The sequence below is a fragment of the Zalophus californianus genome, chromosome 14 (assembly GCF_009762305.2).
Source record: "Zalophus californianus isolate mZalCal1 chromosome 14, mZalCal1.pri.v2, whole genome shotgun sequence".
Lineage (NCBI taxonomy): Eukaryota > Metazoa > Chordata > Mammalia > Carnivora > Otariidae > Zalophus > Zalophus californianus.
This window is the reverse complement of record NC_045608.1, coordinates 23169552-23193251: the sequence shown is the minus strand read 5'-3', so window position 1 is coordinate 23193251 and position 23700 is coordinate 23169552. Positions and strand designations below refer to the sequence as shown.

General features: G+C 39.5%; 1 protein-coding gene and 1 long non-coding RNA gene across 17 annotated transcripts in view; one reads left to right on the top strand and one right to left on the bottom strand.

Moving 5' to 3' along the window:
• The window catches only part of LOC113912248, a 61784-nt gene extending 52617 nt beyond the window's left edge, over positions 1-9167 (top strand). For both annotated transcript variants that reach the window (XR_003516757.1, XR_003516756.1), the window contains exons 3-4: positions 5684-6552; positions 8949-9167. This is a non-coding gene — a long non-coding RNA (uncharacterized LOC113912248). The remainder of the gene's footprint in view (positions 1-5683; positions 6553-8948) is intronic.
• The window catches only part of MTMR3 (myotubularin related protein 3), a 136133-nt gene that overhangs the window by 16257 nt on the left and 96176 nt on the right, over positions 1-23700 (bottom strand). For 7 of the 15 annotated variants that reach the window (XM_027575161.2, XM_027575160.2, XM_027575165.1 and 4 more), the window contains 8 exons: positions 22590-22622; positions 18114-18196; positions 15790-15956; positions 9308-9404; positions 6724-6837; positions 2190-2395; positions 1532-1663; positions 233-344 (listed from right to left, as the gene is read on the bottom strand). In XM_027575161.2, coding sequence (XP_027430962.2) covers positions 233-344; positions 1532-1663; positions 2190-2395; positions 6724-6837; positions 9308-9404; positions 15790-15956; positions 18114-18196; positions 22590-22622 — 944 coding nt within the window. Of the gene's footprint in view, positions 1-232; positions 345-1531; positions 1664-2189; positions 2396-6723; positions 6838-9307; positions 9405-14464; positions 15256-15789; positions 15957-18113; positions 18197-22589; positions 22623-23700 lie in introns of those variants that run through there. The other 8 variants (XM_027575163.2, XM_027575167.1, XM_027575168.1 and 5 more) reach the window with 4 other exon arrangements.

Sequence of the window (23700 nt, the reverse complement as noted above, 5' to 3'; positions counted from 1 at the left end):
AACAAGAAGGCAGGGCTTCTGAGGACTGAGATCTGTTTTGTGCTCCACATCTTTAAACCTTTCAAAGGGCTAGATTTTTCTCCCAGCATCTCCTTTGTGCTACTGTGCTAACACAGAAAGGAGAAGGCCCACAGGGACTAAAAGTAAAACTGAAGTGTACACCTCCAAACTCATTTAAAAAAGGGGGCTGGGGGGGGGCAATGCAAAATTAAAGCTAAGGCCAAGGTCTTACTTTCCCGGATCTGGCATCTGTGTGCACAGCAACCGCAGAGACTGAAAACTCCTCCGAATTGAATGAATATTTGCCATCCCCATAAACACGACTTCACAGTTTGGGTAATACTCTGCAGAGATTAACAATAAAGAGAACAAAAATATGTTGAATTTAAAGCCCACATGGCCAAATTTAAAAGCATTAAACAGGCTATAAAGCAAATCCATTATAGTTGCTGACTAATGAAATTGCAATGTTTTGATGCCTATTAGTCTAGTCCTTTTATGAAAGGAAAAAGTGTTTGAATTTTAGCTGTTTTTGCAAAAAGGAAAGTTAGATTTGTGAAGATATGAACATAAAACAGAAGCTCTTCTTTTTTTAAGGAAAAGATCTAAAGCCTTCCATCTTACCCAAGGTTGACTTCCTAGGCCATATCTAACTTGCAGCTCTGGAATCTCTTTGAAAAGAACCTGGCAGAACAATGCATTTTATGCATTCACATTTCACCTTCACACAACTGCTTTTACCTTCCAGTTGAGATCACATCCGAATAAAGAGCTTGGAGCCTCTACCTGCTCTATCAGCACACAACTGGCACCGAACGGGTCCCTCCTTGGAGAAAGTCAGCAATCAAATAGTGGGGGTGCTATAGGTCAGGACAGAGGTGCGTTGCTAGAGTTCTGTATTTACTGCTTCAATTTCCACCCCAGGTTTTCTAAGTAGAAGCCATGTGGGAAGTTTTCTGTGAGGTCAGTGATGAGTAAACCCACTGTCAAAGGCAACAAAATCTTTTAGAAGGCTGAGAAATTGAGCCACTAAAGAAGCAGCTTCCAAACATGAATAGGCCTTATTAGAGAGAGGATTTACTTTCTTTATCACCTAAAGGTTAGGAAGGAAGATTATTTGGTTTCACTGCACCTCCTCCTCCATTTCTTCCCTGTAAAGAAACTAGTGTTAAGAATCCAAACAGCTGGGCGCCTGGGTGGCTCAGTCGTTAAGCGTCTGCCTTCGGCTCAAGTCATGGTCCCAGGGTCCTGGGATCGAGTCCCACATCGGGCTCCCTGCTCCGCGGGAAGCCTGCTTCTCCCTCTCCTACTCCCCCTGCTTGTGTTCCTGCTCTTGCTATGTCTCTCTCTGTCAAATAAATAAAATCTTTAAAAAAAAAAAAAAAAAAAAAGAATCCAAACAGCTCTGGCTCTCGCAAGATAGGCTGAGGAACATGGTTTGCCATTCATTTCAAATTGAGAACTAAGACCCAGTTGGACATGGCTGGACTCACAAGAACAATGTTAGGGTACAAAGCACCATACACCTCACCTGGGCATTCACAGCCTCCTCCTTTGGCTCGGTTTGCCACAGCTGCTGCATAGGAACGTGCATCCAAGATCAAAAGCTTCTGCGGTTGGATGGTTAAACTGTCTGCTCCTGAAGCATTTGACAGAGAAGAATCTAGGAACATCAGGAGTGGGGATGAAAAACTAAATGAACCCATCTCCCAGAATTGTGCAAAATAAGAACCCAAAACACCTACTGCAATACCAAGAAACAAGCAAACAAAAACCTCAATTAGTGAAACCCACCTAACCAGAACCCTTGATACATAGGACTTCTCTCTTTATCTTCTGTTTTGCCTACAATCTCCTTTATCTCATGTCTACATGTATAGTCTTTTAATGAAGTCTGGTGTCTCCTGCCATGGTCTGGAGAAATTCCAGGTCCCCTATCATATATATACCCTATTCTTGTCACAATGACTAGAAAGACAACCAACAACACTAGCCCTCTTAAGCCAAGTCTGAAAGTCTTCTGGTTCTTTGTCAAGACCTATGACTCCTCAAATAATCCCATCAACTAAAGCTTCACCCTCTCTCTCCTATGGAACAAATTATAGGTCTTACAAGGAAAAGGCCATTCAAGAAAAAGTTCTCACAGATACTCTAAAAATTGCTGCCATTGGATCCAGGGAGCATCTTACCAAACTCCACATCAGAAAGGTCTCCTGCATTGGGAAAGTCTCGAGAACTGTTCCTAGTCGACAGCTTGCTGCCACTTGATCGGGAGTCAGAGGCACAAGCTTTGGCTACTGACTGCACCAGGTGCTCATCATCAGCATTTCGCCAGCCCCACCAGCTAACCTCCGGCTGTCCACAGCGGGCAATGACGGCTCCATTAGTCTGGTGCCTGTGCAAGGAACAAGACACAACAATCGTTTCCATCTCAGTGGCCCCATTCCAGTGCTCTGTGATCACACAAAAGTAAGGTAGTGGATTTTAAATGCCTTAATGAAGAGCATGAATACAGGTAAGTGATGGGTTAGCTTCAAGTCCTCTCAGGGCAGAAATCATCTAGAACAACAAGAATAAACAACAAAACCTATCTGGATCTTTCTCAAAAATCTTATCATCTTAGAGACCTTTGTAAAGTTACCAACAAAATGATAAATGTGTGCTCTTAGAAAAAACAAATTTATATTCATAAGGTAAATGTTTAAGAGTCTTTAAAATTTACTTTTGAAAAATCAGGTAAAAAACTAATCTACAAATACCTGGCCCACAGTGGACTACTCTACAAAATCTCCTGAGATTTCATGACTCACAAATTGCTATTATAGGCAGATAGCTCAATGCACCAGCTACCTTTCCTTAAGCTCTTAGAAGGAACAGCATAAACCTCAATAAGCCATACTCTGATCCTTTATTTTTTGATAGATCCTTTTTTAAAAAATTAAGACCAGAAATCTTACTCAAAAGTCTACTTTAAGATGATACTAAAACCCAGTCTCTTGGGGCGCCTGGGTGGCTCAGTTGGTTAAGCATCTGTCTTTGGCTCAGGTCTGGGATCGAGCCCCACATCAGGCTCCCTGCTCAGCAGGGAGTCAGCTTATCCCTCTCCCTCTGCAGCTCCCCCTGCTTGTGCTGTGTCAAATAAATAAAATCTTTTAAAATAAATAAATAAATAAATATCCAGTCTTTTCCTACTTAGGAATTTATTAGGCAATTTTAACAATTAAAAAGCTATAAAAGTATTTGGCAATCAAAAGGTATAAAGTTCCAATAAATGCTACAACATGGATGAACCTGGAGTATGTTATGCTAAGTGAAAGAAGCCAGTCACAAAAGGCCACATATTGTATGATTCCATTTATTAGAAGTGTTCCAGAATAGGCAAACCTGTAGAAACAAAGGAGATTACTAGTGACCTGGGGCTACGGGGACTGGGAAGGGGATAGGGACTGACTACTAATGGGTCTGGGGTTTCTTTCTGAGGTGGTGAAAATGTACTAAAATTGACTGTAGTGATGGTTGTACAACTCTGTAAATGTATTTTAAAAAAATCACCGAACTGTACACATTAAAGGGGTGAACTGTGACAATCATGAAGTAGTTTTTAAAAAGTTATAAAGAGGAATCAGTTCATTATGAAACAGAATAAGTAGTAAGCAAAAAATTTAAATGCCCCCCAATTCTATCTCCCAGAGAGGAAGTGTCCATGTCTTACCTCCCATTAAAATCTAAATACAGGGGCAGGTGGGTGACTCAGTCGGTTAAGCGTTCATCTCTTGGTTTTGGCTCAGGTCATGATCTTGGGGTCCTAAGATGGAGCCCTACGTCAGGCTCCGAGCTCAGCACAGAGTCTGCTTATCCCTCTCCCTCTGCTCTTCCACCACCTCACATGCCTCTCTCAAATTAATAAAATCTTCTTAAAAATCTAAATAGATACATTCATACACACATATAACACATATGTAGGAGATAGATTTAAATAAAACATACTATTGAATCTATTTGTCACCTTTAAGGAACAACGTGAGAACAATTTTTGTTTCTAATCACCAGCTATCAATGAAATTCAGCAAGAACCATATTCCACTGGAACCATCAGTTTGCTTGTAGTTTTTAAATCCTTCAGAATAGAGAGACAAGTAACAGAAAACACTTGCCAATATGCTCAACTGGCTCACCTGCTGAATGGAGCCCAACGGGAAATAAAACCTAATTCCTAAAATGCCTACTAGCATATATAATAGGCACTGGGGAAACAACAGAGCTGACCAATGCCAAACCTTCATAAAAGAGGCTGGCAGGGCCTTTCCTGAGCATCCTCTTTCTCTGCAATGCTCCCAGCAGTGCCCAAGAGGAACAGAAGATGGCACTCTTCGGCTTGGATCTTGGGTTTAAAGGGTCATGCATTTTAACAGCCAGACTGCAACTGAGCTGTTGGAATAAGCAGTTTTCTGCAGTCTTCCAAAATGCTTTTGACTGCATGATCAAGAACTAAAACAATACAATAAATCACTAAAGAGCATTTCTACCATATTAACAAACAAACAAACCAGGAAAAAGTATAAAAATTAAGATGCCCTACTTAACACTGAATGCTTCAATTTCATATAGAAATACATAAATATTTAAACTATCCCTAAGTTAGTATTAGGCAAGCTCACTAAAGGACTAGAAACTTCTAATAACCACTCAATGCACAAAGGGGGGAGCTGTGAATTGCACTACAGATGGATGCCCTTTGCACCATGTTGCTGTGTTAGAGCAATCTCTGTCTTCAGTGATAAACCCAATTAAACACTCTCTCATCACAGTGGGGGAAAAAAACACTAATCAGGCACTGGTTCAGCATGGTGCTGTCAAGTAACTGCTGCTAACAACTTCAGGAATCAACACTGCAGTCTACAGACAAATAAATTCATGCTGGATTCAGAAGCATCTTGCCACCTGGGCTGGCAAAGCAGAGAGTGGCAGAGTATCCCCAAAACATTCTTCTATATATCGCTTACAAAGCTCCCCAACAATTTAACAACCCAGTTTGAAGCTCAGAGATACAAGACACATGTTCCAAAACAGAGGCTAGTTCCTAGAAGTCTGATTTTATGTGGGCTATACCAAGTTTTTTTTTTTTTTAATACCAAGAATTTTGAGAGGTTTTCTCAGAGAAATTGGAAGTAAATTTCATTTGTATATATACTATAGTCTCTAGAAAGGGCTGGGAAAAAAAAAACCCATGGCTCATGCCCTGTAGAATAAATTTTAGAAGGGAAAAAAGGTTTCCCCTGTTTATTCTAAGAAGTTTTCTTTAACTTGCACTTACAGAGTTCTCTACCAACGAGGAGAATTCACCTAAAGCCCTGTACTTTGAAAATGACAGTCCTTCCCCCTGATGCTCCAAGTCAGCAAACCCTACAAATTCCAGGGCTGCTGATCTAACACAGCTGCTGGTCACAGAGCAGCCCGGGCTGCTTCCCCTATTTGAGCTGGGCCGATCACTGATAAGATGCAAATCCTTTCAGCTTTCCCTGCTCTCTAATTCCTGTGTCATCCTTGTCACTTGAGTGATAGGTAAATTTGGTGACCTACTTTTCTAGGGTGTCTGAAAACAACAGTGATGAAAATTGAGATTGAAAACTTAATGGATTCCACTGGGCCAGAAACAAATACTTTTTCATCTCTCCCTATTCAGGACGACCATCAGAATTTGCCATCAGTGGACTAAATGACAAGCTGGTTACCTCAGTGGAAATTCCACAAGGAGATAAATCCCTTCCTATGACCTCAATATTTCAACGGAATGCTTCCTGGCATTAAAGTCTGTAAGCCCCACTGGCTGGGCCCAAATTCAAGGAAAGCCCAAAAAGTCTGCAAACTGGAAAAATGAAATGGAGAATGTAAATATTATAAAGAGATGACATCTGAAACAGTTTCAAAATAAGAGGGAATGACTTCTTCAAGTTTTAAGATGAGACACTGAGAACTGAGCTATTCAATGAATTATATATAAAAGCAGCCCCCAGGAACACAACCTACTCCATGTACTGCTTAGGGAAGCCCAATATTTACAGATTCATTCAGTGGCACAGCATACCTGTAAAGTAAGACCATCATTCCCATTTTACTAATTAGGAACAGGCTGAGGTCAGGGAATTTACTCAAGGAGCCTTAGCAAGAGTATCAGTGAAAAGACCTGAACTCCCAAACCTGTGCTCAACATAACGCCACCATCCCGTTCTAGAACTTGACTCCCTTGGCTCTCATGCCTTTGATCTTTAAGATCTTCTACCTAGCCAAGCCCTAGGCTTCTTCTTTAAATGCTCCCTCTCAAAACAGAACTCTCTCATGTGTCAAAGTTTCAACTACAAAAACAATCACAGATGACTCAACTCTCACTTTCTGGAACTCCTCTCTCTCAATCCAAAGACCAACGTCGGAAGCTAAATGCAGTAACACATTATCTTCCCATAGAATGTCAGAAGGATCTTAAAATACAAGACGAGCCACTTTCCTATTAAATTTTTCTTATCACTTGAAACATCAGCAAGTGTTCTGGATGCGGTAAGTACTGGTGTGTCACTGGAAGAGTGACTTTAACTATAAAAGGAAGAACAGTTGCCTGGGAAGGTCTCTGAACCCTTCCCTTCCTTCCCAGGTTAGCGGTAGCAGAGCAGCAGACCCCGTGCAGTGGACAGCAGCCAGACCTGGCTGGGCCTGGCCAGGCTTACTTACCTGTAGACAACAGCAGGGATGCGCTTCCAGGACCTGAAGCTTGCCACACTCTCTAGTTCTTTGTCGGTGATCCAGGCAGGCACTATAAGCTCCTGTGGATAGCTACCACATAGCCTAACGGGGAAGGTGAGAAAGAGGAAGTGGGGGAAGAAGACAGGAAGACACGGAGGGAGAAGAGGGAGAGACACGAGGTGAGCCAGCATAAGGATGTTGATCAAGCTACCCCAGAACCAGTTAAAAGGCAATAAGGAGCTTTAGTTGAGTCTTGGCCTACTCCGCAGAACTAGTGGCCTTGGGTGTTTACTTATGCATATGTCGTGTGATACTATCTTGGACTGTTCCACTTTAGGCTGCTTTTGGAAATTTGGTGATCTTAACATCTGTGATATAAGGGGAGTCCACAGGCAGTTACTTTGTTACAACAGAGAGTTACCGTGAAGTAACTAACATATAAGTAATTTCCTAACTACACAAAGTGCACAGTCCAACTACAGAAGTGAAAGTCTGTCACCTCAATCAGACTCCCTCACTCTTTCAGGCTTCTGTCAAAGGGAAACGTGAAGGACAAAAGCCCACAATTTCAAGTTTCCAGAGACCTTATAGAATTACTAACATATTCTCTGATGTAGCCTAATTATAGGTTAACAGGTGCAGGCATGGGTATGCAGAAGCAGTACCATAAATCAGGACATTTGCATATATAATCACAGCCCCACTGACCCAAGATAGTAATGTGAATAAGCTAGTAGTCATAATTTCTATAAAACATAATTCAGAATTATATTCAAGGGGGAAAAAAGCTCTTTTCATTAGGGAGGAAGCCAGTAACTGCATGCTAGTCAAGCTGGTGCCCTAAAAAGCAGTTCTTTCCGACAGGTTTTTCACTTATAGGACAGTATCTCTCTACGGGTATCCCAATATTCCTTTTCAACAGTGAAGGCAAGAAGACCTTTAATCCAAATCTTAAAATACACAAATTCCTCCCCCTCCTGTACCACCACCGTCTAGCCCTAGCCTACTTTATGCATTGGGGGAAGAGGCAGAAAACCAAGTAGCTTAGGAATTGGGGGTTTTGACCATTCTGCACTAAATATCTCCATCGTGTTCTCAATTTCCAGAAGATTAAATATCAGGAACTTAAAAGCCAATGAACAAAGAGAATGTCCACGACCAAGAGTAGTTCATAAACTTAATGCCCACAAATGCCTAAAAATGACCTGGGACACTGTGAGCATAGTTAATATGCTAACCACAAGTCCTGTTCTTTGTCTTCTTTTATCTTGTTTAAAACTTAACAGTAAATTTAGCTCTCCTTCTTTGTAGTAGGAAGAACTTTTCAATGTCCTGAAGACTGGTTTTGAGGTAGAAATGGTGGACTCAAAGACAAAAATTAATTTTTAAAACCCATATTGAATAGCGATTTTGAAAAACCAAATGGCTTTTGAACTCATTTTTTTTTTCAACAAGTTTAGCTTAACTCGGTTTTCTGACTTCACCCAATATTCCTTGTCCTGTAAGTATTACACTATCTAGTAGTCACCTTTTTAGCAAATATTAGCTACTTACATGTAGATAAGCAGTTTCTAGCATAGGAAAGGAGGGCTATATATGAACAGGGCCTGTGGCAGTCTCAGGCTCTCTGAGGCCTCGCCTCCAGTCTCCAACTCCCTTCTCTGCTTTGGCTTGTGACTGAGAATAGGCAAGGTATGACAGGTCTGTAGCTCCTATTTCTTCACAACACCCCAGGTTCTTAATTCCTTGGCCAATGTCCATGTTAAGAGCTGCATACAGTAATCAGCTATAGTTTTTCCAATGAAAAATGAAATGCTCTGATGGCTACCCACAAATAGACCAGGAAAATGGCTATCATAATTCGAGGCAGTTCAAAAAAAAAAACAATGATTAATGCCTCCAACTGCTAGAGGAAATCTTAAGAGGAGAAAAATATTAATCTAAATCTCCTGAACAATTTTTTGTTTTATAGAAATCTGGACCACCAAAATCATAGTAGTTAACTGCCCCCCCCCGGACACACACCAAAGTACTTACACTTTTTAAGGAAACAAGAAATGGGAAATATTTAATAGTGATTACATTAATATTTAATGATTAAATGGTCATAGCTATGAAGTTAGAACAGAATAGTACTTATGCCTATTTCATAGAATCTGGAGTAAAATTAGTCATAAAAACTAGCTTCTAAGTGTTTTATCACTGCTTGTGAGATCACGGATTCTATCTCCAATGTGACATCAAGTGGTGAAGAGACCAATGGAAACTGCCTGCCTACATGAGAACACAATATTGTCTAGGAAATGCACGCACCAGGAAGAACAGAGGTCTGGAGGGAATGGAAAGGAAGATTCCAGAATCCTACAAAATATCATTTTTCCACACCAGTGACAGCAATGGGAACAGAAGACTCATGAAGTACCCTGAAGACCACGCAGTTAGATTTAATAAATAAAATTCCATTGAAAAAAAATGTCTATGTCTAAGTTCAAATGTTCTGCCACATGAGAACTGGGGTTTTTGCAAAGGTACTGGCTGTGAAACACAGTCCACAGGCACCCATACAACTTACTTGTACTTCTCATTGATGTTGGAAATCCTCCAAGCATTGTTCATATCAAAACCCATCCGCTCCACTTCGTTTTTAAACCTTGACGTTACGTGCTCCCCTAGGGGCCACGGGCAGCAGAAAGAAAGAAATTAATACCATTTTGCAAAACAGGTAGAATAAAAGCATAGCTACCCCACTCAGTTAGATAAATAACATACATTTAGTTTTAGTTTAAAAAGTCCCTGTCAGGGTAAGACTACACAAAAGAATGAGGAAATTAATTTTTAATAGAAATACAGCTAATACAATTTACATTAGTTTCAGGTGTATGACAGACATTATGAAATGCTCACTGTAAGTGCAGGTACCATCTGTCACCATACAAAGTTATTACAGTATTACTGACTATATTCCCTATGCGGTACCTCATAGCCTTTGACATATTTATTACTGGAACTTTGTACCTCTTAATCCCCTTCACCCATTTTGCCCCCTCCCTTTTAGCAACCAGAGAACCAGCGTGTTCTCTGTATTTATGAATGTATCTATTTTTTTTTTGTTTCTTCATTTTTAGATTCCACATATAAGTGAAATCATATGATGCTTTGTCTTATTTCACTTGGCATAATAACTTCTAGGTCCCTCCATATTGTCACAAATGGCAAATTTTCTTTTTTATTACTAATATTCCTGTGTGTGTGCGCACGCCCACGTGCACACCTGCCACATCTTTATCCATTCATCTCTTGACGAACACTTAGGTTGTTCCCACATCTTAGAATTTTGATCAAGAACTGTTATCTCATTTAATCACTACTACCAACTCAGAGAGGTTATCACCGAGTTCATTTTATAGAGGATAAAAATGAACTGAAAGAGGTTATTATAGCAAATCTGTCTGGTCCCAAAACCCAGTCCCTGTCACTATACTGGCTACTCTCCTCTTTCCACACTCACAGTATACATAAAAGATAAAATCAACAAGTTCACCAAGAATAGTAATACAAATCTACAACTCCTCATAAGAAACCCTATGGGCCAGATTTCAAAACTTGAGTTTTTTGGAGTTTAAGATGGTGTATATAATATAATATTAGATTAACATTCTCAACAGGGTTTATTAATCAAACATTAATATTTCTACAGTGAATACATGGATAATTCACACTAACTGGAATAAGTAAAGCAGCAAAGAGCTTCATGTCAACTCAGATCAGGTCAAGCCACCAAATAAGAGAAATATTTTGATTTTCAGAGCCTTATAGATTATGGAATTGAAGATAAGAGATCATGAAACTGTAACTGCCAGTACCCAGGAAACACCATACTACTAAGTGCTAAGCATTTGTAAGAATATCCATCCAAACATGTATAACCCGCCTACATTTGCCCTAATGAAATTGGCTTTCTCTTCCTAAAGACAGCAAGCAACAAATGCAAAAGTGAACCTAACATAAAAGTCATTAAATCTGAAATAACTTTCTTCCTTGAAAACACACAGAGTCCTAGGGCAGTAAAACAAACAAAAAACCATTAAGCAGTATCTCTAATATGTAGTGTTACAGGTTGTAAAATAAATGCTGGTGGGTGCTGGGAGAAACTACAATAACAAATAAAAGCACAAAGCAGACTAGACTGCTTTGGTGATCAAAGTATAAAGCTTTGCTCTCCCTGGGAAAGGAGCTTCAGAATAGGAAACAGCAATTACTTGAATGAAGGACAATTCTATAAAACTACTTCCCATTTAAACTGCTTTTCTTGAGCTTCAACTAGGTATTATACGTTTCCTGAAGGAGAGCTATAAAAAGATGAGGTGCAGAGATTCAGGAAGAAATAATCAGCTGAATGAATCCCATTTGGAAAAGTTTTAGACATGATGTAGGCTCCCAAATAGGAAAAAAGCTATCTGAAATGGAGTGCCATCTGTCTACAAATTGTAAGGAATAGTGACCATCAAGAATATTAGAGAGTCCTTCACTTTTAATCCCAATCTAAAAACTAAAACCATGACAATTTCCAAGTTCAGTAATTAATGAGATTTTTCCCACCTGTGATACAGCTCCAAAGTCTTTGCAAAAGGTAAAAGTACTTTAATTAATGACTCTTAACATTAGTACCTCCAATCTTAGCATAACCACACAGATGCCCTAAAAGGACCCTCTAATTTTAAAATAATCACTGGCAAATCACCACCTCCATCACTGGCAATTTGCCCAAAGAAAAGCTTAGAACCACCATCAGGAGCATGAAATTCTGAGCTCCACACAAAGAAATATATACTGTGTAGCAAGCATAAAACATGTTATTCAAGTTCCTTGAGAACAAGGAGTTTTAATTACCTTTGTATCCTCTAAAACAGTGAGTTCCTAACTTTGAAACTGACCATCACAACCCAAATAAGAATTAGGTAATCCAATACATAATCCAATACATGTTTATTTTTAAAAGTGTTTCACAAAACTACCCACCCTTACTACGTGTGATACATTTTGATATTTTCTATCCTACATGTTTCATTTTATATTTCATTCCTTAAAACTTTTGATTTCACAACCCACAAGTGGATCACAACTTAGTTTGAAAAGCAATGCTTAAAAAAAAAGAAAAATCTAGCAACAGACCTTAAATACATGAGTAATTCAATTGGCTTTTGCCAAATTGTGTTAGAAGTTCCCTTATGTTTATTCAGCTACAAGAGTGAATGCCAAGCATATCTATTTGCTGATTTCCCTTAAGAATTTCCCTCTAAGAATTCTTAGGTTTCCACTGATTCAATAGTAAATATACTATAATATCCCATTTTAAATATTATGGTTGTTTCTTTGGCTTTGAATTTCCATTTCGACCCTGCTGTCTGCCCTCCTCCCACCCCCAAATGAGGATGTGTCCTTTTTTAATGTTTAGTATTTCTTGTACAACAAATGCAAACAGTCCAGCAATTCTTATTTTAGTGGGAATAAAAACCTTTTTAAAGAAATGAGACCCTCTATCATAACCAGTGTCAAGAGGCAGTCTAAAAAAATTTTCCCCCCAAAAGTCTAGCTCCCTGGGTGATTCTGAGCATTCAAGCCCACAATTATACAAAGCCTAAAGGTCTGGGATAGAAGAGCCAGTCTTCTATCCAGGATGTGAGGAAGAAGAACTGTACCAGAGTCAGAGAAGGTAAGAACCAGCCCTCCCAGATTTTCAAATATGAAAGGAGGAATCATTCTTTTCTATGAACAAAGGTCCCAGTACAGTCATCTAAATGTACACGTACTGGACTTTGTTCAAATTCGTAAGACTCTAATGACAAGGACTTTGACTTTATACTAAACAGGCAGCTGCACAACAGTTGTTAAGACCCAGAGTCCTATGCTGTTCATGGTTAAACAAGATCTGCTTAATGGGCATTTCACAGAAGAGAGGTCAGAGAGATGGGCCTGATGCTACGAAACTAGTAACTAAATTGCCCAATCATTTGTCAGGACCCCTGCTTAATGCTCAAGTACAGGATGATCACCAAGAAGGCAGTTACAATGAAGAGAAGAAAACCGAGTACATGGGAGAGAAGCTTTAAGCTTTCCGTCCATTCCTTTTTTAGAATTTGAAATGGGTCTAAGAGTCAAGTCAAGAGTTTCGCCAAGACTTTTGCAAGTTTCACAGGTAAATTCCAATAGCAATATTGAGACTTCTTCCAAAGCAGATTAAGATTCAGAGCTTTGGCCACCATATGGCTGGCTTAACTATGACAGCTTCAACAGTCAGAAACTTAAGATTTATACAAATACAAGGTAATGATGCAATTTTCCCATTTCCCTCCTTTCTGACACATTCTACTTTTAGAGTAGGCAGAGAAGAATCCATAAAAGGCTTTATTAACTGCTAAAAGACTAACTTCAGCCTTTCAGAGTCTATGCTTATGATCTCATATGTTGGAGATTATACAAAGGCATCACTTTGAAATATTTCAAGTGTTGTCTCACCCTAAAGATGACTTATAAGAATGTGGTTGTCTGGTATGCTCCTACTTGGTGAGTAATGTTATAGCCACCACCAACACTCAACAATATTGGGTGGAGACAGAAGAACCAGGTTGACTGGCTTTAAAAATGCCACCATGGTATTTTTTATTAAGAGCAAGTTTTCCCCTCTGTACTCCACAGTGAAAATATATAAAAAGGAAAAAGCCATACATGTAAACAAACTCAAACCAAGTCACTGAAGTACAGTAAGATTCCATGTAAGTGGCAGCAGGTGAACTTCAGTGTGGATTTGTGACATATTAGGAAGAAACAAAATACAACCTTCACACACAAAGTTCCAACCCATCAGTTACAATGGCATCACCTTGTATAGTCATAATTTCCAAAATGTTCTGACAAGCATGGCACATAGGAAGCACTCAGATATTTACTGAACTTAACTCTCCAGCAATAACAGATTTGATCTTCAGGATACCCAGATCAGCTTGGGCAGGGAGAAAAGGAATGTCCCAGTCTGAAGAACAAAGGAAACTAAAGTACAAAGAAGATATGGCTTGCCCAGTATTATTTTTTTAATTAAATGATAAAGTATGGGTTTGAATTCAGGCTCCCTAGTTCTTAAATTAGTATGTTACCCCCCAAATACCTCCATACATCACAAACTAATGAAAAGACAGAGAACACTGTGGACATCTGTATGTTCCGGTGGCCAAAGAATACCAGATATCATCAGGAAGGGAAGGATCTGGGGACAGAAGTCATCCCAGCTCAAGACATGGCCACCCATAATTAAGAGAGTCAAGTGAAGTTCTGACCTGGCACACCTTAGCAATATCCTAAGAGATGGCTCAAATCCAAAGAAACTAATTTTATCAAGGGAGTAAGGAGTCATCTAAACAGATGAGGAATTTTCAGTCTGTAGTTGTGACAAAAGGAGGTTAGGAGAAAAAGCAAGCCTTGCTGACTAACCAACATCATGCAGCAAGATATAACTCACTAACTTCATTATCCTAGGAAAAAGACTAAAAATTCAGCAAAAATACATTAAGATTTGTGTGTTTTACTGTATGTAAATTTTACCTTGGGGGGGGGAACGAAAAGAGCCATAAACAACAATAACAAAATACAATGGCATGTCAATAAAGAAGGAAAAAGAAAAAGATGCAATGGATGAAGGAGTGAAGTCAAACACAGTTTAAGCACATTCTCATACCCTTTTCAAGGATGGTGTGGATTCCTATGGCTGACTCTGGGTTTCACTGGTCTGACCAAGCTCACGGGTAGCTTGGATTCCTGAGGCTTTCCTTGTGGCTCCACAAGGGCAGTGCCTGTTTTTCATCTCTGCATCCACAGCACCCCACACAGGCAACTCTCAATAGCTGAAAACTGGGGTTAAGTCCTAGCTCTGTCACTGACTGGCAGTGGGACCTGGCAGCAGATTTTACCTCTAAGTTCCACTTCTTTGGCTCCCAAAACAGAGACACAGGCTACCCTGCCTGCTTGATGAGGTCATGAGGGTCAAACAAAAGTATGTATCAAAGCATCTTTAAAAATAAGATGACGCTTGTATTTTAATTATGAACCAAAAACTTCAACCAGTGAATGAGCCAGGAAACCAAAGTGATGCAAGCAAAGCTAGATTAGCCTCAAATGTTTAAAATGACACAGGGCAGAACGGTTAAGATTGACAATTCAGGATTAAAAACTGAGGTTTAAAGAAAAAAGTCCTAAGGGTAAGCTGAAATGGAAGGAGGCTCACAACTTTTCACTGTTTATAAAGTCAACTTTGCTTCCAGGCTGGACATACTAAAGATTGAATGTTGGACCAGCAAAGTTCTATTTATGGCAGCATAAAGTTTACAGACAAATACATGTGGAGAAATAACATGAACTTGATCCAAGCCATTTCTGAGGGAGAAAGACAGAGTGGAACAAAGATTTCCTGGGAAGGTAGGAGGCCTGGGCTCCAGCACAGGCTCAGCTTCTCTGTTTGTCCTGAGGGAAGTCACCTGGCCTCTCTAGACCTCTGTTTCATCACCTATGAAATAAAAGGGGTGATGATAGGAAATCTCTGACTTGAAAATAAGATATGCCACTATTCTGCACCCTACCCTCACATACCTCTGGACCTTTGTTCATGAAACTTGTGTTAACATTTTCCCCCTTTCTGTAATCAATGAACCCTTCCTTATTCCACCTTCAAAGCCTACTCAAAAGCTACTTTGAATGTGAAGTCTTCCCAAATGTGTATACAATACTCATGGCTCCCTTCCATTAGGCTTCTTTACAACACCCATTAAACCTTACTATAGTTGTTTTTAGGCCCAGTAGATGGTGATGCCAAATCTAGTGTTCTTCCCTTCCCCCAAAAAGCAGGAAAGATGTTCTATTAAGCTTAAAGTGATGAGCACATGCTGGGTGCCCCATAAAATATACACTGAATGAATACATGTATGCTTAGGAGCCCCATTTCATGTTAAGGGTACCTCAAACAGTAGTTCAAAAAAGCCACCATTTGCACATCTTAGAAAGGTCTACCTGGTCTGCACAGGTCTCCATGTTGCTCTTTTTCACTGGCGTAGACCTCCATGCACCAAGCGTGGTATGCAAATGAGAAGAGATCTTCTATTTTTGCAGGTGGTCGGATTGCATTGTTCAGTCTCTTGAGCCACTCTTGACACTGCTCAAAGGTTGAGAACTGACACCTTTGTAAAGCCAAACAAGTATGCATGTAATTAGCAGACAGTTGACAAACCTAAGGGAAGCAACCATATCAAGAGTGCCTACCTCCTGGTGCAGTGACTATAGTCAAGAAAGCATCAGAGGTGGCCATTTGCATGTTCATCATTTATAATAAAAAGAGGTCCAACAAATTTTAGCCAATGGTGCAAAATGTCAAAAAGAAAAAAAAAATGGACATGTGGAAAACTTATTTTTTAGGCTGGTGAAATTGCTTCTGAGATTAACGGTAATTATTAAAGTAAAATGGCAGTCTTCTCTTTCATGAGTAAGATTTCCTTCTACATCTTCCACCAAAGCTTTATAAAGGTTGTCAAGAAATAGGTTTAAGAGAAGTTCTTTTTGTTTTGTTATAACCTATCAGGCCAAACTCAAAAATAAATCACAGCACAACTTTTGGCCAGTTTGATAATAATTTCAAAATCTCTCTACTCAGCAATTAGAATAAATCAGCAATTGCAGATCCAAAATAAGATATATTACACTGAAACTTTCAGCTGTGACCATGTAGAGAACCAAACAATTCTATTACGAATTGTAATTTTGGGTACGTATCTTTAGATTCAATTAGGGCAAAAAATACTTCACCTTTTCAAATGCAGACAGTATTTAAAACTGAGTAATTAATAAACAAGCTTTTTAAATATGAGTTGTAGTTAGAAAGCAAACCAAATCTCAATGGCTAAAAGGCAACTTATATACCTTAAAACCAAGAAGGCCACTTCTCCCTCATTCCAATCAATGTGGCTCATCAGTATGCCACACTGTGTGTACTGGCACTCCAAAATTAGTCAAAGAGATAAGGGAATTTAGAACTTCTAGAGCTACTAAATTTAAAAACACATTTCAGGCATCATTTTGCAATCATTATAGTAAAGATTCTATCAGATAAAAACCATAATGGATGTTAAATCAATGGAGAAACGATGAAAAGTAGGATATTTTCATTGTCTTAAAGTGCCTCTCACAGACTGTCTATTAGTTGCAAGGGAGAAAATGTAGAAATTATACAGAAAGCGACACCTCAACAAGAGTGATCAAAATTAATATCACCAATAAGCGACAGATGGACACTGCTTGCCTCCAGATATAATAGAGCACCCTGAGAAGAACACAACCTCACACGTACAGTACTGTAGCCGAGAATACACAACCTCAATTTAATCGTGAGGTAACACTGTACAGACACAAAATGAAAAAAATTCAATTAAAATAAAAGATTATATTCTTTAAAATGTGAATGTCATAAAAGACAAAGAAAGGTAGTGAAAAATGTTTTAGATTAAAGAGGGCTACAGAGGCACCTGGGTGGCTCTGTCAGTTAGGTGTCTGCCTTCGGCTCAGGTCATGATCCCCGGGTCCGGGATCAAGTGCCACATCGGGCTCCATGCTTAGCAGGGAGCCTGCTTCTCCCTCTGCCTGCTGCTCCCCCCTGCTTGTGCACGCGCGCTCTCTTTCTCTGACAAATGGATGAATAAAATCTTTTAAAAAATAAAGAGGGCTACAGAATCATAGCAACTAAATGCAATACCTGACCTTGCATGGATCCAGTCCTGAACAAGGTGGGGGTAAGAGGAATGCTATAAAGGACATTATTAGGTCAAGCGACAAAATTGGAACATGGATAGAAGACTGGATAAAAGTATTAGGAGTGTGAAGTTGTGAAGTTGATAATGATACCATGGTTATGTAAGAAAATATCCCTATTCTTAGGAAAGCACACCAAAGTATTTCAGGGTGAAAAGCCAGGATTACATAACTTACTTTCAAATTGTTCAGAAAAAGAAACACACACACACACACACACACACACACACACACACACACAGCCCCTGCAAACAATAAAGCAAATGGGGTAAAATGTTAATATTGGTGTTCTCTGTAATATTTTAATTGTTGCACTTCTGTTGGTAAATCTGAAATTATTTCCAAGTAAAAAATTTAAAAATCACTTTCAAATAGGAAAGTAGCCTAAAGATGAAATATTTCAGGCACTAACTACTCAGAAAATATTCCTAACAAGGCTGACCCTCAAAAGCTGTTTTTCTGTTACAAACCATGAATCCATTCTTTTAAAAATACATATTTTCCACACTAAAAAGCAGCATAAACACATCACATACCTGATAACTTTGCAGTCTTTGCAAGTCAAATGAAGCTGAAATATATCTCGGCATTCAACACTTTCTATAAGCTGTAATGGAACCTGCAATTAAAAAAGATGAAGTCCCCTTAGTCAAGAAGGCATTGATCCTGCAGTCCCCTCAATGGGTCCAACAAGATTCAAAAGCTCTACAAGAGAAAGCAGCAAACAGAACTGCAAATTTATCTGAATCAGTAGTATTCAAATGATTTACTACTGAGTGAATGAGGGTTTCCCTTCCTTTTCTTCTAAATCAACAGCCTTAAGTCATGTCTGCGCATGAAGACAAGGAATGAAGAGGAGGCACTGCCTCTGAAAGAGCAGGGAAATATGTCATCTCTCAAGTATCAAACTCACCACCTCTCCAAGTACTACTTTACACACTGCAGCTAGCTGTGATTTGCAACGACAAAGAAGCTAAAGGGAACCAGAAGGGTAATCTTGTCGTTTACAGAAAAGTGCCGATCAAGGTGACAGTAGGACTACCCTTATTTGCCCCAAATGACAAAGTGGGCTTGTGGCTTTGTGTCAACAAAGGAAAATCCTGAAAAAGACTGGAGATCCAAACTGCCCGCAAGCTGCAGGGAAAAGACCTGGCTGATTGTTAGGCTTTGTGCTCAGAATAGACCCATAAACATCAAAAAGGAGGGAGCAGGCCACACAGCGGTCAAAGGTCCTAAAACTAGCTAGGTCTAATTTGCTTCCAAAGACCAGGAAAATCCCTGTTTGCCAAGTGGGGCTTGAGGTATGCGCAAGCTGGAATGGTCCTCTCCCTGCCAATCTGGTGAGCAGACTCTACTGAACACAGAAGTAAGGACAACAGTGGAGAGGGCTGCGAGAAGGGAAGGGAGGCAGATAGGGAAAGCATCTGAACAGGTGACAAATCTTCAAGTTGACATGAGAATCCTCTCCCTCTTGGCTCAATTCACCTTGACTCAACCCTTCGTTTCAAAAAGCAATTTCCAAGACTTCTCAAGAGAGCCTGGTAAAATAATTGTGGATACACTCACTCCTTAGAGAAAGAGTAGACCACTGTCTATTATACTATATCATGCCCAGGCAAAATGTAGCTTTGGGAATCCCAAGTAGCATTCCAACAATTCATGGTTTAGCATGAGAAGAGACAGTCTCCAACAGAGAAACAAGAGTGCTGCCTGCACAGAGTGGCCATCATATTAGCTGAGCCAGTTTCAGAAAAAGGCTTCCTGCAAACCCTGCCCCACCATGAAGTTGCCAGAGTCAGCAGAGAACTCTCAGAACAATTATGTGAGAATCAAAAAGAAGTCCAGTGCTGGATGTCTGGTACAAGAAACAGAAACTGGGGCGGCATTAAACAAGAGAAGCAAGCAAAATAATAATATATAGAAAATGGGAGTTTCTATCTCAGGATCAGAGCCTTCTTGCTTAGTTCTAAATCTATAATCCACAAAATTCCCCTATACTTATAATAGGACTGGGAGTAAGTGAAGAAATCTTGTGTTCTGAGAAAAAAGGAACTTTGGCCCTGTTTTTAAGTCCTTAACCACAAGGTACTGTGAGAAACTAGAGCTGATGCAGCTAAAAATTCTTTCAAGACCTGTACAACTCAGAAGGAAAAAAACAACAACATGTACCAATGGGTAGGGATAATTTGTAAAGGAAGAACAGATTTAAACGATGGAGATAGGTGGCGCCTGGGTGGCTCAGTCGGTTAAGCATTTGCCTTCGGCTCAGGTCATGATCCCAGGGTCCTGGGATGGTACCCCATGTCAGGCTCCCTGCTCAGGGGGGAGTCTGCTTCTCCCTCCCCTCTCCCCAAGATTGTGTGTGCACATGCATGCTGTCACTTTCTCTCGCTCAAATAACTAAACTTTGTAAAAAAAAAAAAAAAAAGATGGAGCTTGGAGGACACTGACTTGTCTGCAGGCCAGTCCTCTGGGTGCCCTACAACAGACCCTCATAACGTATTTGTTTTGTTTTAATGTACCTCCCCTTCCCTTCTCCCTTCCTTCCCAAAAGTGCCTGCAAGAATGGCAATCAAGAGGCCTGAATTCTAATTTCAATTTTCTAAAATTTTACCAACTAAAAGTATGCCTACTTCCTGACTTCCTTGGACCAGTTTTCAACCTTCCTCTATGTTTTCTGAATATCAAATGGTCACAACATAGGAAGTCCCAGGCAGAGGGAAGAGGAAGAGTCTGGAGTGGAGTGAGAGTAGCTTTACAAATCCGCACGGGGAGGCTGCTCTCTCAGAAGTCACCTGCATCCCAGGTTCCCTTCAGTCACCTTCCTTATAACTACAAAATCTGAAAACTAATGCTATTAGCAGCTGCTGGAGGGAGTGAATGAGCCTGTGCTGTGCTACAAAGAACAGGTAAGCTTTACATCCCCTACTGTCGGACCAGACCCCAAGCGCCTGTGTCCAGACTTCCAGAATAATGAAACACCTCAGAGCATGCAAAATATTTGCTACCTAAAATGCATTCGATATGCAAATTTTCACACATTTTAACATCACAAATTTAAGGAAGAAGGATAAAAATACCAGATGCTAGTATGCAGATACTACTAGCAAGTTGCCAGAAACAACCATGTGTACTCAAGTCATAGATATGGAAAACAGATTTTAATGCTCATGCGGATTGTCACATGCAAATTTAATATGCAGCAATAAAAAGAGACATATAAGAGAGAAATATCTGATTATATATAACAAATGAACAACTCCCTTTTTTCTTCTCCTTTCTACCCCAATGTCCCCTTCAATGTTCCCTCCACAGACTGCCTCCTTCTCTTCCAAACAGGCAGAACAGGCCTTCTTTTCCTCTTATACATCCAACCAAAACATACTTTCTCTACTGTTTTTTAAGGCCTGCTCCACTGCTTTAGGTTTCTAAATTTTCCTCACACATCAAGAGTATCTCTTACCATTTCTGTAACCAGGCAAACCCCATATTCAACCCCATTAGCAAACAATTATAGATTGTCTTCAATCTATACCATTGAATCCAAGCCATTTTATAGCCCAAGGATGTTAAGCTTCTACGCTAAAAGCTAGTGGCAAAGACAGGACCAGAATCCACGTCTGTCTTCTAGCCTAGGCTCCTTCCATTAAAATGGTGCACCTTTCTTTCTTCCTCTAAGATTACCCCTCCTTTCTGTATGAACTGTACTTTAATATTTCTCTCAGAACTAAGTGCCCTCTCCACCAGGGACCTTTAGGAGGAAAATAGAATTTAAACCAGATTCCTTATGGACAGTTCTATCCATGGAAGAGTAGGAAGAAATCTAAAGTCACATTCAAATCCTCCCTAGCCCACTGGTTCCAGTGTTTTGTAGCAATTCATTTTCTTTTTGTTCCTTTCTCCTCTACCTTCTTCCTGCCAGATAATTCTATCTTCCTTTACAGTGATTTTCCTCTTATATAATCTCCACCAAACTCATGCTCAAAACAATGCATCAAACACACTCAGTGCTGTTAATTCCTCAAAAGGCCAACAGTTACATCACGGACACCAAAATTCATAAGAGCATCAACCCAAAAAAGCAGAAGAGCAGCAGTTAAAAATTGTAACAGACATGCACAGTATCAAAGATCCATATTGTCTCACTCCAGAGGGAATTTTACGTCATCATACCCTAGTATGTGTACTTTAATTCTTTCTCGGTGTGTGTGTGCACACGCACATGTGCAGTATTTTTAAGCACCAGAATTTAAAAGTGGGATATTTCTACCTTTTAAAAACAATGCCCTTTTTATAGCCTGAACAGAAAGTACTAATTCTGTACATACATTTGAATTAAAAATGGCAGTAACAGTGAGAATAATGAGTCTAAACCTAAAATCTGTAATAAGCTGTGGAATATCTGGACCCTAAATCTTATATAAAAACCAGTCAGAAGACTGTATCACAGGTTAAAGATCCAAACTCTTTACTGCTCACCTTTTATGTTTACAAACTGCTCTTCCAGCACTGATTCAGAGATCTCTGCTGGCATATGAATACAGTGGCCAAGGTGCATGAAGGGTTAACAATAACCTTCTGATGCTTGGGGAATAAAGACTTTTGCTGTACTACAGTTAGACAATGAAAAAAATGTGAAAAAATGCTAAAGAAAGTGTTTGCAGCTGCTACACTTGCACATTTTTCCTAAAAAGCATTAATAGACCAGCCTGGAAATAGAAGTTCTAATGTCCTTTTAGATACTGTTGATTTTACAAATTATTCCTAATTGAAATTCACTTTACATTTTTTGAAGATAATTCCATCTGTTTATGTATAAACTGTGGGACTTTTTCTCACTCCACAAATTGTTCTCATCATAGTGTACCACTAGCACTTTGTCTAGTAAAAGGGAAAGGACTCATGCAGAGAGCACAAATTCTGCTGCTTTGCAAGGTGAGCATCTGACAGTCATAACCAACTTGTTCCAAAGCACAGGTGCAAAAACCACCTAAGATTCTCATGCTACTTACTGGGATTTCAGAAGCAGCAGATTGAGAGGCAGTCTATTGAATTACACAACAAAAATTGTTTTAAATTTTCATGAATTCCCCTTGAACACTTACTTGTTTATAAATGAGCTCAGCAAAGAAATATACCTGTACATATTTAAAAATACAGTTTGGGAAAAGCACAGAATGGGAGCAATTCATACCTGAAATGCTACAAATGAACTCTCCTACAGACGTTATTCTAGGACTTGGAAACCTGATACCCAATGAATATGTTTGAAGTAATGATGTTATGGTATCTAAATCTACAGGCATATTTCATTCAACGTGCTGTAAAATTAAAAGAGAATATATGTATCAGGTAGCTATTTAAAACTTGATGGTAAGCCATTTTCTAAAGTGCTAAATGTGTTGATTAAAAAGCATACAAAATGATGCAAAACCAAGGCATGCCACAGTATATACTCGGCACATCTGGACTTTTGATGGTTGAAATGTATTTGATTTAGATATTATAACCTTTAAAAGGGAGTCCCTTGATCTCATGTGTGTTTTACTGAAATACTTATCTGCTGAGAGGCGGGAAGAGGGAGGGAGGGAGGAAAGAAAAGAAAGAAAGAAAGGGGCGACACCACCAACTCTCTGGTCTCCACCCAGAACCTAGCACAGGAAGAGCCGCTGTTTTGTGGAGTAACCACAGGTTGAGGAACCTTAGCACTGTGATGTGATTATTTGTATGGAGAAATCCTAGTCTCTCTCGATTTGAAATGTTTAAAGTTGCTACAATGCCAAAATACTTTTGCACAATCATTTCTGAGTACAAAGCCATTATCTTGGGACTTTTACATGACATGCAGGCTCTATGCCTTAGAGGGTTTTTATGCTGAGAAAACACTTTTAGGTGAGGAAATGGGTCAAAAGTAAGAACAGTGGTAAGTTTTCTTAAGCACTGTACCTCAATCACAATGGGGGATCAACAATTCCAGTAAATGGCCTACTCATACAGCTACTGTTAGAGATGATGAGGACACAGTCCTAGTCACACAGAAATTTGTTTTTAAATGGGCTTTAAACCCAAAAGGGGTTTTAAAATGGTCTAATATCCATTTCAAACTCATATTAACTTCAATTC